This window comes from Solea senegalensis, linkage group LG20, assembly GCF_019176455.1.
Source record: "Solea senegalensis isolate Sse05_10M linkage group LG20, IFAPA_SoseM_1, whole genome shotgun sequence".
NCBI lineage: Eukaryota > Metazoa > Chordata > Actinopteri > Pleuronectiformes > Soleidae > Solea > Solea senegalensis.
The window spans coordinates 6,868,412-6,886,524 of NC_058039.1; the positions used below are offsets into that span (position 1 = coordinate 6,868,412).

At 41.9% G+C, this 18,113-nt stretch overlaps 1 protein-coding gene across 2 annotated transcripts in view; it reads right to left on the bottom strand.

Moving 5' to 3' along the window:
• ripor2 (RHO family interacting cell polarization regulator 2) overlaps positions 1-16,931 on the bottom strand; it is a 52,778-nt gene extending 35,847 nt beyond the window's left edge. The window contains exon 1 of one of the 2 annotated variants that reach the window (XM_044052655.1): positions 16,526-16,931. In XM_044052655.1, coding sequence (XP_043908590.1) covers positions 16,526-16,604 — 79 coding nt within the window. In that variant the 5' untranslated portion in view covers positions 16,605-16,931. Of the gene's footprint in view, positions 1-3,790; positions 4,082-16,525 lie in introns of those variants that run through there. The other variant, XM_044052656.1, reaches the window with a different exon arrangement.
• Positions 16,932-18,113: the final 1,182 nt, after the last annotated feature.

An 18,113-nucleotide genomic window follows, 5' to 3' on the forward strand; every position in this document is an offset into this window, starting at 1 on the left:
GTGCAACAACCACAGCCCACCTTCTTGACACCAGAAATTCCCCACTCACATAAAACACCCCCCACCCACCCCCGAGGAAGCTGTGATTGCAGGGTAGGACACGTTGAGACAGGCAAATAAGGACAGACCACCGCCTTGAGACCAGATAACCTCTGACTCAGAGCAGACGCCGCGACTCTGGCGTCACTCAGTTCGTCTCCATTATCTATGAATGTGATGAATCACCTTTTTTTTTTTTACGCTTGACAGGTGTAATTCTGAAATGAACCAAATTTCCTCAAAAGGGAATATTAAAGTTTCATCAAAGAAACAGAACCAGATCAACCTCTGACCAGTGTTTGGTTTTATCAAGGCCGCCCTGCAGACGCAGACTGAGAATGTCTGGGTCATTAAAACTAAGCAGAGGATTCTTCATTGTTAAACTCATTCATTTCATTTCCCTCCTCATCCCAGCAGAGCACGTTAACATTTCTGCAGCCTCCACACCTTATGAAATAACTATCAGCTGTGAAAACTTTTTGAGGAGACACTCCTCCTGGAAGAATGCAGGCCGACATTTACACCCCAAACCACCACATATGCTCAGGGATGGAAAAACATATGTATGTGCAGTCAGCGAACACACACACACACACACACCACCCACACGCAGAAGCCAGTGATACTCCTGAGAACTGCAAATGGGTGTTCTCAAGGAAAGGAAAAGGTCAAGTGCTCACGTGTGAGACGTTAATGGATTTTAAAAGCATTGATGTTTTTATCGCGGCTGACAGCATAATGCACTTCCATCTACGCCATACTGTGTACGTCCGCCATCATTTGCTTCATTTGTTTTAAAAAGAGACATTATTTTGGTAAAAATTTAACGAGCTGACTCATTCAGTACGTTTACGTGCACAGTTTAATCGAGCGAAGGCCGCAGTCGGACAACTTGCCGAGCCTGTGTGTATATATGCTGTTTCTGTCTATAAGCTAGTACATATTAAAACAGATTCCTGTTGACATTTACGTCACACAAAAACAAAGAGTGAACGGTGAGATGTGTGGCGCTGTGGTTCTGTATGTTTCGTACCTGCTGTACATGGGATACAAATTAGATGGAGCACGGCTCTTGTGGTCGGCGTATGACGACCACCGCCGTATGATTTATGACAACAGAACTGCAGTTTATACATCATCTCCTTCTATGTCCGGGTCAAAGACCGGAGAGGAAGATTTGGTGCACGCGCAGAACGTCAAGTCCGACTATAGTCCAACTAAGCGTACACATGCAGGAGTAATCGGACTACGAATTGGGTTTTTTCAAAGCAAAACAAAGATTTGATGCTTCGCTTAAAGCTGTGGTGCATCTTTTTAAAAAAAAAAAAAAACCCCATAAACAAATGTCTCTTACATTCAAACCAAGTTCAACCGAGTTCACACAACACTGATTAAGCCTAACGTGACTCTCTCTGTATTTCGTAGAATGGCAGTGACCTTCCCACACTGTACACAGGAAGTGACTTGTTAGGCATCAGGACAGACGCTGGCAACAATAACAACAACAACATCGCACAAGGTGGTCGTATGAACGAAAACACAAAGAAGTACCAACTAAAAGTTTCAGAAGCAAAGTCTATTCTGCTTAAGAATCATGGGATGACTTCTTCTTGTCCCCACTATCTTGTCTGATAGTATTGCCTGACAGAGCCTGCTCTTAGATGAAAGACGCAGCAAACAAACCATACATCAACGACCAAAGGATGCGTACTGCAGCTTTAAATATCCACATTAAACTAAAAAAATCCAGCAGCTCTTACACAGTGTAACGAGTTAACTTAATAAAAGAAAATAATCAATAATGACAACAATCATCAGTTGCCCCTGGTTACACCACTCGAACATGTTCAGGTGATGTTGAAATAAAAAAAATAAATAAATCACATCCACTTTAAGTGTGGTGTTTTAGGAGTTTGGAGGGAAAACCCAAATAAACACGAGAGCATCTAAATTCCCTCCAAACCACACACTCATAATTCCTGTAATGTGCCTTTGGAGAGAAAGGGAAGTGTGTGTGTGTGTGTGTGTGTGTGTGCTTGCGAGAGACAGAGAAAGTGAAAAACAAGTGAAAATGAGAGAAACAGAGGGAGATGGAAAAAAGATTGAGAATAAGATAGTGGCAGATGCAGGGAGTGAAAAGCTGAATGAGGTAAATTGAAGAGCAGGTGACAGAGAGCTTGTGTGTGTGTGTGTGAGAAAGAGAGAGAGAGAGCGAGAGAGACAGACAGACAGACAGACAGAGAGAGCCTGGGAACAGACGCTGCTCTTGCCTCCCTGCAGCCTTTCTCGACTTGGCACATACACATCACCCCCTCGTCTCCTGCCTCCTCAAACAGCTTCACCAAGGCTCAAACAGGCTGGCAGAGAAGCAAAGCACTTCCACTTAACCATATCAAAGTCAGCCTGGCACAGCAAGGAAGGAGCATTTTGCCCTGAAATAAAATCTGCTACGGAAACAGCATGAGCAGCCAGGAGGAAAGCCTCGCTGTAAGCTGCATTTTTGTTTGGGCTAAAGATTTTCTTTGTGTTTCGTTTTTTTTAAGTGCAGCGAAATTGGCTCGGAGATAAGGGTTTGACAGCTGGGGGGCATTCTTGATTTTGATCAGCTTGAGGGACAAGAAAGGATAACTCTCAGTTGTCAGGGTTTTAAAAGGAGAGTTTAAAATCTTGGCTTCTCCCCCGGTTGGTAGGTCGGTGTTTTATTAAACCCGAGAAGAAAATAGTATGCAGACTATGTTGAATAGAGAACTAACGGAGGTCTCTCGGTCCCACTGTTTCTGCTGTTGTTGTTGTTGTTTTCTCCTGTGGCTCAGCTGACACACCCACTGTAAGTGCTGTCACTTTACAAAGCATGAAAAAAAAAAAAAGCGCCTGATGCCCACGTTGACCCTGGTCTACAACAAACCCCCATCTCTGATCTGGTTCTCTCACATTTCAACTGCAACATTAACAGTGTGTATCTCATCATTGTTATTGAATTATTTTATACATTATTTGTATTTTAATTGTCTGGTTTGAATTGTTTTCACTGTGAAAAGCACTTTGTAACCTGAACCTGAAAATGATTAGTATTATCATTATAAGGAAAGGGTGACACATGGACACACCTTGGGCACAGAACACTTTTAAACATCAGGTTTCAAAAAGATGATGGTATCTTCCCCTGCATTTTAAGTTTTAGTCGCATTTTTATTCTACATGTTGTTATTATTTATGCACATTTATATTGGGGAAACTGGCAAAGTAAGAATTCTCAGTGCATGACACTAAACTTCATAGCATTTGAATCACATTTTCCTCCCATTCAAACTTAAATCACGTGTCACCAGCAAACTCAAAGCCACCATGGCAGAAATGACCCAGTCACAAAACCAACACACCTTACACTGAGTGGGATGCAAATCTCAAAACGAAATCTGTAAATAAAATGTGTTTTATTCTACTTTTTTGAGACTTCCCACATCCCTATAGTTACATTCTCATGTGACTTACAGCTTAATACACCACAGAGTGATATTTGTGTCATGAAAAGTCGACATTAAAATGATATTACTGATGGTTTTATGTGGATTTAGCCTCCACTCAGTTGCTCTCTTGATAACATCAGTTTATCTCTGTGATGATCCACTATAAGCCACTGCCCCGGAGAACACGCTCTCCCTCCCACAGTCCCACAGCAGTGTGCTATATTATGTCACACTCCATACATGCACAAGCTCGTGGATCACCACGGGACCCGGTTTTGACTCACCTCTCCAAAACTTCACCCAAGTGGCTCTTCAGCTGTGCCTGTCTTCTTCTACCAGCGCCTCTCCATCCATGCGTAAAAGAGAAAACAAAAATGGAAACGTGCGCTTTGGACGCAGATTGTCGCTTCTGTTCACTGCGCAGATTAAAGAAAAAGAAGAAGACGAATGTCGAAATCCAGAAATAGATGAGCCGACAGCTACAGCGACGGCAGCTCGACGTTTTGTCAGTGTGGGAACCTCGCAGTGTTTGGCGTCCACAGCAAAGACACGGAGTCCACTCTCACTCACATTCACACGGCTGCTAGTTTGTGTTTGCTGCGCTCCTCCCGAACAATGGTGAGCCAATGAGCGGTTAGGGGAGTCATGGGGAGGGCGGGGTCTCTCTGTTTTTGTTTACCCGCCCCCAACGCTCCCTTGTGTGAGTGGTGGGTCTGCGCGTGAACGCGGACGTCTGCGCGCGAGCGACCCCTGAGAGAGAGCATGAATTAGGCTTGGAGTGAGTGCCATGTCTCCCTTTGTCTGGCAGCACAAAAGCTGTCTGTGCATTCATTTTAAAGTCTGTGGAAACCGAATGCAGAGTTTCTCCTCCTCGCACATGATTTAGGTTAGAAAATAGTGAAGCGCATGTGAAATAGTGACAATGTTGGAGTAAAGAATTATTATGAGTAAAGACTCAAATGTAGAGTAAAATATAGACACAGGAGCAACTTGTAAATTGTGTGCCCTAATGGACAAAAACACAATACTCTAAAGTGCTTGGCACATGTGTGGCTGATTCTAGTCTCTAGTGGAGTAAAGTGATGCAGTGTCCTATAAGACGCCCTTGCATCTTTGTCTCCTATGGGTGTCCTTCCAGTCAAAAAGGTTCCCGTTATGAACTTCCTGTCCTTAGAGGAAATGATATTCAGTGATGTATAGAGAATGCCCGTCTTGCTTAATTAAACAATACTGTGTGGAGGTCCACATGAAATTCAGTCCCCAGGGCCGGGCTGCCCTTGGCCCCAGGTCACACTTTGGACCAAGTGTGTAGGTTTGGTTACAACACTGGTGGGGACTGTGCCGCTCACTCTCACTCTCCGCTCATTCGCATTTGCACACGTAACCATTGTCCTGTCTCTAATATTTGTAGGGACAATTCTCCAAACATTACACAAACCTACGCCCTTGCATTGGATATGCCTGCCTTAAGCGTACCAGTGGTGTCTGCTCCATCAGTGAGCAGTAGGTCACCCTTTTAATTTCTGTTAATATTCTGCACAAATACTGATAAACAGCAACGTTCGGCTGCTCCGGCCCCCACTAAAGTGTGTATTTGTGTGACACAATACTCACATACACACTTTAGTGTGGACTACAGCACAGCAGGTGAACATTGCTTCTCTACATGTCTGATGAACAGGAGGTTTGATGGCCCTATGTCAACTGGGATTGGCACCAGCATCCCCCGTGATCATGTGGAGGATGAAGTGGTACAAGATGGATAGATGGACGGACAACGCTGATGAACAGTGACGTGCAGCTGCTTTGGACCACACTAAGGTGTATATGTGGGTGTGTTCTCGGCTCCTCCAGTGGAGAAAATCTGCACTGAAGCTTTAAGGAAAACAATGATCTGTGTTCACAGTGAGTTTGACATCTATGACTGCAAATTCAGCTTCTTGCTGTCGTTGACAGTGGCACATGTTTCTTAGCGTAGTGACAAGAGCAAGAGAGAGAGAAAGAGAGAGAGTAAGAGAGAGAAAAGCTAGAGAATTGTATCAAATTGAATCAAGAGTCACGGAATCAGAGTGGAACTGATTCAGGAAATGAAAGTCGACGCCCGGCCCTACAGCTCAGTCTGTGTTGTACTTCTGCAAATCCCTCTGTTGTTTTTGCACACACCACTCTGACCTGGGGGGTGTTTCCCCCCGTGAGCGCCACATTTAACCAGCTGTCTCTTACAATTATCTACTGTATGTGTGGACAGCAGCGGGATCATTCTGAGAATGAAAATCAAGCTGAGGAGATTTAAATCTACTCTTTTCACATCTACTTAGGCAACAGAGCCAGAGTTGTTTGAGTCAGCTGATCTTTGAACGAGCGCTGCCGTTTGAAAACACATTTCTTTGGTCCGACTTCAGAAGAGTGACTCGTCTTGAAGTGCTCCTGCCAGCATAATTGCCCTCCATAAGTGGATATGCTGTTCCGCTGTGTCCATACAAATCCGATTCAACTCGCCCTTTCTAGAAGCAAATGGCTTGTCCCTTTTAATCCATCAGTTTGAAATTAGTAGAGGAAAGGATTTCATAATGGCTCGTTGATATGATTAATCTTTGTTTTGGAGATTTTTCATGCTGCTGCCTCTGGCTAGTGTCGCTGCAGCTTTGAGGCATTCAGTTAAGTTTGTGGAGAAGTCATTTTTGCTCAGAAACAACAGCAATAAGGTCTTAGCGAGCAGAAAGAAGGTTGAAGAAGACGATACGATTCAGTTGAGACTACACTTTCCAGGACCAAAACTTGACTTTGATGTTCAGTCAATAAGAAACAGCAGTGACAATGAGACAATGAGAGAGCTGCAGAGAGAAAGATGACGATGGAGAGAAAGGAAAAGCAAAAAAAAAGATGATTAATACACAGAGCAAAGCAAAGGATAATTAAGAAACAATAAAAACAAGGCTTTAAGGAATACAATACAGTAGATGAGCTTGCTTTATAGTTCTGAATATAATGGATGCAGATTCATTTAATTTAATTTATCTAGTATTATACTGGAAAATAATAAAGAACCTATTAAAAGTAACAATTAGATTAAACTGGTCCGGGTCAGTTAATAACTGGTTTGCAGCAAGTTCCTTTTCAGCAGCACAAAGCAGAATACCAACCCAAACAGACAAGAATAAGACGAGATTAAAACTGATATGGTAGCAATTTTAGTGCAGCTATAAAAAAAATAATCTCTGACCAAAGTCATCCTTGAAGGAGGGAACTGAAAGACTCTGAAGAGACTTTGATAAAGTGGTACAGTCCTGTCTTACATTGTATCTTGGGAGTGGAGCAGATGTCCTCGTCCCACTGCACAAGCACTGGTGAGGAATCGATTTATTGAGTGAAGTGTGTCTGAGAGTGCTTGGCACTGCTCCACTACCTGTCTTGCACTGGGCGGGTTTCGGTTAATCATGCATTTACATGCATTTAAAAAGTGGTTTTAGTCAGACTCACACAATAATTGTTTTTTTCAAGTCATGTCAAATGAACATGGCAAGTGTTTTTAAGGGAGTTATTGCCAAGGATTTTAAAAGGAGATTGGGGGTGCGTTCACACCAGCGCTTCTTAATCCAACCAGGCGAGGAGGGGAATATGTCATTCAAAAGGTTTGGTCATTTGAGTGTGAAAATCTGAACGCAAACTCGGACTCGTACCGGAGTCTAGCAGACATGAAAATGACCCAATAGAGGGAAAGATGGTGTCACACACTGTAAAACACCGAACCCATATTTGATCTTTTCTGCCCTGGTCTCTCGCTCTCTGACTTACATTGGTTGTTTTTCAGTTGCTCAGCTGTTCGGTTGCCTTTGTGGGGTCAGACTTGAGCATTTTTATGATGAAATCACACTTTCAGGGAACTCTGCGGGGTTTACATAAGCCCCCTCAGCTAATATTAACACACACTTGCGTGCACACCCACATGCACTCCTCTTTCTTCCTCCGAGACGCTCAGCTGCTGAACAGCTCAGCCTGTAATTATGGCTGTCATCAACAGTCCCTGACTAGCAGCTATATATACTGCAGAAGCAGTACACGCAAACACACACACACATGCAAAGAGGAGGCCATCCACACACAAACTGTATGACACATACGTGCACATGCACGACTATTTATAAACACTGCCACTCAAAGTCACAGCAACACATAATTTGACACTTGCATCATCGTCTCAAAGAATTTTCCAGAGAATTTTCTCAGGTTTGGCTCAAATGCAGAGCTGTATTGTTGTTTTAATTGTGAACGAAACTACAATTAAATGAAAGGAAACTTGTGCTTGTATTGTAGTGTGAAAATACAGTATTGACTAAATTAAGCATTTACTTTTACATTTTACTGTGCTTGTAGAACACAAAGGTGAGATTATGTCACAACAACCATCTCTCGTTAAATAAAACCTCAGTCATTTAAAAACTCTGTGTTCTGTGTCAATTGAATTAGCAGCACGATCCCCCCTGACCTGCTCCCGTTTCTGAGGCACAACCGTTTACTCCAGTTGGACGGTCCCTCCATCCTTTAAACACATGTCACTCAAGCTGAAGTCCATTTATTATAAGAGACACAACTTCACCAAAACTTTGCGACTCTTATATATACGCTGAATAAATACTGCTATCCTGGATGAACCATGAGTGTATATACTGTAGAACCACTGTATACACACGTATGTGTCCCCATTCATAAATCTAACAAGCATGAATATACACAAAGATATAAATGAAGCCGCCCTCCCCGCAGTGCTGTTCTTTTTCTTCCATGGTTGTCACCATCGCCCTCCCGCTCCACGTGTAGTGCAGCATTCAAACGCCTTCTACATGTACAGTATGTCCTTATTTAAAGTCTTTATTTGACTCCTTTTCTTTTTCTCTCAACATTATTTTGCATGCGCTTGTCCGAAAAGGGGGAAGAGTCACATGACTGGAGGGCGGGAAGGTCAAGGCAGAGGGATATACAGGCACAGCTGACAGTGTGTGTGTGTGTCAGAGTGAGAGTGTGGCACTTAAATATCAGAGGAATATGCCGAGTGCTGCCTCCTCTCAGGTTACTCGCTGTCCTCTGCGTCTCATTGTTGGACTTCAGACGTTTACAAGGACAACGCACACACATAAACACTTTGTAAACACTTGCACGTACAGTACGAGCTCCTCTGAATGCAGAGACGCGTTTACTGTACTTTTCATCCCGTGTTTCTCACCGAGTCACACTCACGCAGGTGAAGTGATTACAGGCTGTGGCTCGGCCCCACGCTGTGGCTGTACTTTGCTCAGTAATGACAGGTTGTTTTGGTGCAGGTACAGTCACCAGGTAGAGGAGAGGGTATTTAAGTGAGTCATAGATCATCATAGAACATTATCATTCCGCTCTATAGCATGTGAAAAGGCAGTGAGTCAAGGCCTTTCTTACCTAACGTGTACGTAAACAAATGTTATTTTAAATAAGGGTTATACTGTTCAAATTTCAGATTTAACATGCAAAATCTGGAGTTTGTGTACAACTGCAGTATTTTTCTTTCTCAATTAAACGTTATTGAAACATTAATACGCTATTTTAACATGCAGCAAATTGTAAATAACTGCCAGATATTCAAAGTTATTCTGCAAAAGGACATTTTAATCTTAGGTGTTAAAGAGTTCATATATATATATATATGATGTATATATGATAGGTTGCATTGAAAGGTGAGTCCATCCCAACCCTCCGTCTGTGAAAAGTCATGGGTGGTCTGCTGTTGCTTGTTTTAACTGGGATCACCTCATCGTGAGAGAGGTTCAAAACCACGAAATGTAAACCTCGCACGCCCAGTGCAGCCAGCAACAATGACCGTTATGTTAAACAAACAGGAAGTGAAAAGGAAAGTTTAGCAGTGCAGTGAAACCAGATAGAAAAACATAAATGAACCTATAGGCTTAAACAAGACGTCAAAGAGAGATCTTCTCTTGCATCATCCACCTTACTGAGTGTTTTGGACAATAGAAATATACCTCTACCTCCCTGTGTCTTCACTCCCATTCTTTTTCTGTTTCACAGAAAGCTGCTGGAAATATTAATAGTTGGATTTTTTTATTTTTTTTGGTCAAAGTAGGTCAGTGAAGCCAACTGTCACAATCAGGAGGAGGGAGATGAGAGATGAGAGCAGCTCCAGTCAGTTCCCTCAGGTCAGAGCTATTCTCAACCACTGGCACACAGACGTACACCGTCTTTATGTTGTATCACTGTGGTCAAGCAGTGGAGGTGTGCGGGTCGACCGTCAGCGCGTTAATATTCACGACGCACATGCAGACGATATGAAGTCACCCGTGGACGTAGCGTTTCATGTCTTTGTATGCGACCAAGGCAAATAGATGAAGACTCCAACCTCTAGCGGTGATATCTTTGGCCCTGACCTCATCCTCACCCTCACCCTCACCCACAATATCTGTCGCATAAAAGTTGAGCTCAGTTGACAGACAGCTATAAACATTGACTACATTACTGCCTGGTCAGACAAACACACTGCTCTGCTGCAATAAACATCACAAGCTCTTACAGTGTATTACATAAAAATAAGTCGCGTAAAGACGTTCCCCTGGGAAATATTTCAAATGAAACTTAAAACAGAACTGTACCTACGCTTAACCCCAGTGTAGGTGACTTTTTGCTGGCCAAAAACCCAATAAAACAGACTTTACCATTGTTTTCGAAACATAATAACCATCCTTACTCTTTATTTAAACTGATGAAACTCAATCAGAGTAAAATTTGGCATGAGCATTGGTTATAATTTGTTATTTCACAGCATCTTTACATAATGTGATTACCACAATAACAGTTGTGTCATGTAAACCTGCTGGTAACTCTCCAAACTAATACACAGGACTCAAACTTGCATTTCCTGTGGTCCACCACAAGTTCTAATGAGTTATCCCATTAATTTGACCATGACTACATTTTTATTGTGAGTTGTATATTGTTCTGTTTCAAAACTTTTGTTTTGAAATTCTGTGAAATATCATTAACAATATTGTTATTTCAACATGAGAATACGGTGATATAATTTTCATTCCCTGAACTTGTTGCCTAAACAAATCACCTTTAGAAGATTAACTCCAGTAGGAGGACAAATCTATTGCATCTATCGTGGACAGATAGATTTTCTAAAAACACACACAATTCTTTTGCAAATAATGTTCTCTTATACATACAGTGTGTAGTGTAAATACTGGAAGCCATCACAAAGATAAACCCTCTCCCTCCCCAGCTTTTCAGCCGATGAAGCGAGGACTGATCCCAGCCACCGTGAGCTCCTGTGGGCACCGCGTCAGCTCAGCTGGGGATACTGTTTCCTGGAGTTAGCCGTGCAGGGCATGTACAGACAAGAGACTGAGAGAGAAATTGAGACTGAAAGGATTTGTGAAATCTGACCTGGCGTCTTGTCTTGCAGCCTTTGCCTTAAACTCTGTGTATCAAGCTAATGCACAGTGCTGAGGTATGTCCCCGTTTCATCCTCTTATGCAATTGAGATGGACAACAGCAACAGTTTCATATTTCAGTTTTATTTCACTATTTTATGTCCAATTTGTTTGTTTTTATTCATTGTTGTTCCTTTAATTAGATTTTACTCTGTTTATGGACTTTGTTTTTGCACGTGTTCTATATAAGAATAATATCATATCAGAGCCTTAAATCATGCTCCACAAAATACAGATAAAAAGGCTGCATCTACAAACCTTTAACTTAAATAGTCTTAAGATAATATTAACAGTTAACTGAAATATCCTCCAAATGTTAAATGTAGTCCATGCTTTCCACGTGTCTCTGTCTTCATCACAGATATATTTATTTGACTAAAATTATAATGTGTGCTAACCTTAGCTCTTCTGGTGCGCTTGCACAGAGACAATGCTTTATTTAACAGTACAGTTTTATTATTTTATTCTTATTTGTTCATTTGATTTGAATTTGAATTTCACCGACAATGCACCTTGTATAATCTCGCGTGACAAAGAAACAAATCTTGAATCTTTAATAGGTGTAATTTCAAACAAAGTTCTTCTGCATCCTAAATGTATTTCCAATTCTCAAGTTAATTGCCAGATAAGTGGCTCAGTTACTCCTTTTCTTAAAATTCTCCTCTGCTGTACAATAAAAACTGTGGCGTTGGTCTCGTCTCCAGAGCTGACATGTACGTGCTGTGTCGCGTCTTTACATAATCTTTGTTTAGTTGCTCACTCGTGTTGTTAAGCTGAGCGCATCAAAGAAAAGCCAGTGCCTGGAGTGAAGAAGCCTTAAATTAGTGGTGTGTTGAAAACACTAATCTCACTCACAGGTGTAGTGTCACACATTTACACAAACACACCCCTTCAGGATTTATTCAGATCTTGCACCTTGACATTATCTCGGCTCCATCACGGAAACCTCCACGAAATCAAGGTAATTGACAGGTCGTGCAAATCCCCCCCTCCCAGCAACAACAAAAAAAACAACAACATACAATAGCAGTTGAGCCCAGGAATGAGTGGTTTGTCATGTAATTGGCAGTCAGTTACAGTCAGAGGAGGGGAAACTGTTGCACAAGGGACACCAACAATGTCAAACATTCCTGCACGAGAGCAAACAAACACAAAAACACAACACGACCCTCAAGTCTGACATGTCAAAGGAAGTTTGTGAGTCTAAATATATTTATATATTCAAGGTGCTGTGGGAAACAATGACTGAGGCATGTCCAGGATGCAAAGAAGCTCTTTATGCTTTCTGACCTGACCCGGTCAATCAAACACTGATCCTTCATTCCGCCCATGTCACCATCGATCCTACACTCAACTGTATCTTCATTGTCATTAAAGCCAACGCTACAGCACACCGCTCGATCCTTCACTGCCAACCCCACGGGCAAACAACCAGAAGAAAAATGACACTCTGAATCCCTGACATGGAGAAGAAAGAAAGACTTAAAGAAGCCATTGTATTTGTTTTGGTCTCTCCGTTTTGAAATCTTTAAAGGCGCGGCTAACTCTGCACAGCGGTGCAGTGTTTGAGCAAAATGTGTGTAAAACCACTTAGCAGCTTTGACTGTAGCTTCTGTGCACTCTGAATAAAGTGGTTCAGCCGAAGTAGGGGGTTCACGAAGAGGTTATTTTGCGAGGGATCGCGGGGTGATCGCCAGGCGTGAACTGAGTCTTTAAACTGAGCCAAGACAAAGAATCACACCCTGAGAGTAGGCACTGAATCTATGCCTCAAGTTTTCCTCAAGCAGCCAAGTGACCTACAGCATGTCAATGATTCCAAACTTCACCTACATCTGTCATGGTTACATACTATTAAAATGGCATCCATCCATCTTCTACCACTTTATCCTCCACATGAGGGTCTCGGGGGGCACTGGTGCCAATCCCAGCTGACATAGGGCGATAGGCGGGGTCACACCCTGGACAGGTTCGCCAGTCCATCACAGGGACGCAGACAACTGTCCACTCTCACACTCAATTTAGAGTGTTGAATTTGGCTTCATTTTTCAGTCAGCACAGCCACTCATTCAGTTCAATACTTAAAAAAATCAGGTTACACATAATTGATGTTATTTCTGTACACGTGCAATTCAAGGCACACTCCTCTTCGTTTTACACCACTATGTACTAGTAGAAGTGAGCAGGGCTGCAACTAACTATTAGTTTCACAATTGATTATTATGTGGTTATTTTCTCAATTTACTGAGCACTTGTTTGGTCCACAAAATGTCAGAAAATGTTGAATCAGTGTTTCCAAAATCTGGAAATGAAGTCTCATCTTGTCCACAAACCAAAGCGATTCAGTTTTAATGATTTCTCTGTTGTATGGAGCAAAGAAACCAGACAATGTTCACATTTAAGAAGCTGAAGAGTCAGAAACGTTTGGGGTGACAGAATAAAATAAAAGTCATTTTAACGTGTTTAAATGTATTTTAAAAGTCTGGATATAGTCGGATTTAAAAAATAGTTACATTTTCTCAAACGTCATGTTAACACACAGAGTGAGTGATGAGGGCCGGGAGGAGATAAGGAGTGACAGAGTTGTCGTGTTGACGTCTGAGTGTGTGTGTGTGTGTGTGTGTGTGCTCTGTTCATGCATTCTTACATTTCCAATGAGAGGTCAAAGTCGTACGCCTTTAGTCATCCTCGAGTTTGCTATTCACAGCAGCACATGAATGACAATGACGCGCCATCACGTGTCCCTGGAGGGACATTGTTTTGCACTACATCATACTTCATTCTACACACACACACACACACACACACACACGGCAAAGACAGGTGCAAATATGCAAATAAGTACGAGTAAGAGCAGCACGAGACAGCGACAGGTGACACAACATAGGGCTGCATGTGTGCCACAGATTCTATCCCTGTAGCAATACATGCTATTGTCTCTGTAAATACAGAGCTGACAGCTAATGCATGTAGATTATGTTTGTTTGCTTTTGTCATGTCCTTCTCAGCTACACCTGTGATTAGATTTAACAAATGTGAATTGGCTAATAGGCTGAGATCAAGATGATGATCGGTGTTATATCTCGTATAGGTCAGAATGTCACTATTGTGTGTGTTACGGAATGTTAAGATAAGCATTAACTCACTGCTAATATATGGACTAATGCCCCGACTGCAAATCATCTCATCACAGGTTTTACATCCATGAATTTAAGTTGATGTTTCCAATGAATATGTGTTATATAGCAAGAAAAGGAGACAAAAAAAAAAATAACAATCATTTTCTGTATTTCCTGCAGTTATTTTCCTTATGGGGTTCAAACCCTTTAGCAAAATCATACAATGACACTTCAAAACTGAGCCATTTTAACTAGAAATTCTAATACTGAGGTGTAGAAAAGCTTTAAATTTGCAGATCCACTGCCAGTGTTGAAACTAATGTTGAAGACAGAAAGTAGGCCAGTGGTAGTAAATTAACATGCAGCACCACTAAGAATGAAACACCTAAATATTCACCACACGACACACTATACAGAGTTTCAGTGACACAGTCCAAGAGCCAGTTAGCACAGAAATGACTATAACAGCTCCATACTCTGCAACCGTCAGCTGCGTCTATATGAATAAACACAGTGATGCCTGCTGGCCAGCCTCTGTATGAGTGTGTGCGCTGTGATTGGCTGTCAGCTGACTGCGTACTCTACCTCCTGGTTGTGTTGATACAGAGCATCAGTCAGAAGTGGGTCAGTGGAGGAATTAACATACATTACACAGAGAATATGTGGGAATATTTCCCACTGTCCTCTCGTCATCTGTGGAGCTGCTGCACAAAGCCTGTATGGAATTTAGATGAACTATATATTAATATGTATTAATACCAAGGCACTGCAATGTGTCAGTGTGTATGTATTTACACTTAAGGGAAACTGGGTTAAGTTAAAGGAATAATTTGAAATCTGGATGCATTATTGAATGATCACAAAGTCCACCGCTTCAGAAATGACAAATATAGCATTTTCCCGCCACCATGCCCTTGTACAAGGATATAGGTTAGTGAAATTAAACAGACAAAATATGGAGGAACATGTTGAAGTGACTCTCAGATGTGCTGGTCAATAGATTTACTGCCAGAGCTGACGGAGCTGTTTTCAGTCCTTAAGCTAAACGGACAGAGCAACAGTTCATATTCATCCGTGTATGAGAGTGGTATTGATCTTCTCACCCGTGTCTAATGCCACACAACGAATTCTTGAAAATATCAAACATACACAAGTGCTAAACTGATCCACGTATATAATGGTTTTTCTGGCCATTTTTCCTTAACACTGTTCCACAAAATAAACTATTTCTGATCAGTCAGTTCTCTCTGACTGAAGACTCTCATTCAACTCAGGTCCAACTGTATCACAGGAGCACATGGGAGAGCAGTTGGTTTTAAAATAACAAACACAAAGTACAAACACAAGCTTTTTTATGTGTGGTGAATAATGCTTGGTTTAAAACATGTGCCTGTTACACAAGAACGCCCACACTGCTCAGGACACAGCGTCTCTCGCTTTCTAAAAAAAGTAAAAGTTTGAATACATATATATATATATATATATATATATATATATATATATATATATATATATATATATATATATATATACTCAATTATTCTGTTGCATAATCGAGTATTTTGTTTGTTTTTTTACCCTTCATCTAAACAGGTGATCGTCCCATTGAAGGAGATCTGGCAAATAGGTAATAACTCAAATAAAATACAGCAAACATTTAACCCTTAGAACACAGAGCATTTCGGCTGCATTTTTTCCATTACTATGTTTAAACGTACAGTATATACAGAGGCTATAAGAATGTGCGATATAGAGTGTCTTATATCCTTTTTTTCAGCACAACCTACGCAATCTGATGAATTTTTTTCAAAGTTCAAAGTAGAATTGGCTCGTTTTTTATGAAAAAAAAACGCTCTATTTTGTGACTTCTGCACAAATATTGCTACTTTATAGCACTCCTAAAAATGTGATATAAAATGAATCATAACTTTTGACTCAACAATAAATTTTTAAAGCCTGAATATGTGACCTATAAACACACACCCCCAGGATGTCCATACAAGGAGTTGTGTGTTATTCCATGCCGCGCAGCGTGAGCACTAAGGGTTAAGGAATTAAAGTTTGCTCATCTAAAAACAGTGACGATCTGCCTCCAGTGCTTTCATAGGTCATACAGAACATACAGAAGTCCTTATTCCAGTTTCTGTGCATGGAAACATTAAATCAAGTATTTACCAACACTTTTCTGCAAAACACCATCACCAAGGCGTTGTATCGGAGTCTGCTCAACTATAGAGCAACCACCCCGACCTACACAGCTGAAGAAATCCCTCTGGGCCACACTGCAACTCTGACTCTCACTCGTTTGTTTCAAACCAACCACAATAACCACGCTGTAAGCCTCCTGCTGCTGTCTCAGCCTCAAGCGGCTCACCTGTAAACCCACACCTGCTCTCACACTCTCACACTTGACCCTTGGCGAGCCTACCGTCTCCAAAGAAGACATCCTCTGCTTCTTCACGCATCCTCTCATCCAGGTCATCCTCTGCAACGTTGGTCATCGCCATCACTATTCCTCTTGTCTCCTTCTACTCCTTCTTCTTCTTCTTCTCCTTCTTCTCTCCCCCTCGTTTTTTTTCTCAGCTCACCAACCGGTGCTACGCAGAGGGAGGGAGACAGTGACTGGACTGGAACGATTGAATCAGCACTGGTTTGGCCTCCTCGCTTCAGGCGACAGTGCGATCACCAGCAGGCTCCAGGCAAGAGAGAGAGAGAGAGAGAGAGAGAGAGAGAGAGAGGGAGGAGAGGACTGGGATTGAGCTGAGCTTCAGCTGCCTGCACCAGGATATGTGTGTGAGTGTGTGAGTGTTTAAGTGCAAGATCATGTGTGTGCGTGTGTGTGTGTGTGTGTGGTGGGTGGGTGAGAGAGAGGACTCCCAGCTACTTTCATTGAGTTTCAGCAGCAGCAGCAGCAGCGCAGATTTCATAACATCCTGTGTAAAGCTGAAGTGAGAGTGTGCTGTTTGAAGAGCACTCGTATGAGTGAGTGTTCAAATAGGGAGGGTCTGTGTGTGTGTGTGTGTGTGTGTGTGTGTGTGTGTGTGTGTGTGTGTGTGTGTTCCAGATATGTTGTGGGGACCTCCATCTGTTTACACAGTCTCATTATGGGGACTTGTCTTCCTTATGGGGATAAAAAATCAAAGTCCATGTGACGTAAATTGTTACGTATTTGAAGGTGAAGACATGTTTGTGTGGTTAGAGAGTGTGTGTGTGTGTGTGTGTGTGTGTGTAAAAGTCAGTAACGCACAGTATGAATCTCTGCAGCGAGTCAGCTTGAGTGCCTGCCTGGTGATTAACAATAATTAGATTTTGTATTATGAGCCAGGAAAGGCATGAAAAAATAGTGTGAAAATGTGCATGTGTGTGTGTGTGTGTGTGTGTGTGTGTGTGTGTGGAATGGCATATGAGATCTGGACTTGGCTCCACTTGTCATTCCTTCACAGCTCACCAGGAATCATGGCCCACACTGATTTGCTCCCTCTATTTTTTCCACTTGGCCCACACCATGGAGGCCCCTGCGTCGCTGATAACGCATTGTGCCATGAATGTTCTGCCGCTGAAAGGCTCCACGCTGCCACTCATGATGCACGGGGAAAAAAAACACGCTCTCACCTGCTCTGATTCAGAGAAAAGGGAGAAGAATTTGCTTCAGACAAAGATTTTTTGGTTCACATCACAGCTCAACATCTGCTCTTCAAGCCAAACTGTGAGCAACTAGCTCTCCATGCTGTTTCAATCACCTGTCATTATGAAGTCATTTTTGTTAAATCGGTAAAAACTAAGATACTATTTGATTAATTTTCAGGACATTTTCATTCTACCTGGATTGAAGGAACTTGATAAATGTTTTTTAAGTCTAATTTGTACTTAGATAAGGTTATGAGTGGCTTTGTACTTCAAATTCAACAAAACTGGAAGATTTCTGTAAAAAAAGCACTGTTATTGCATTTAAGTACACTATGTGTGAATAAAACTCCCTCAGCTCACCTGTTAACACATGTACCCTAATTACTGGT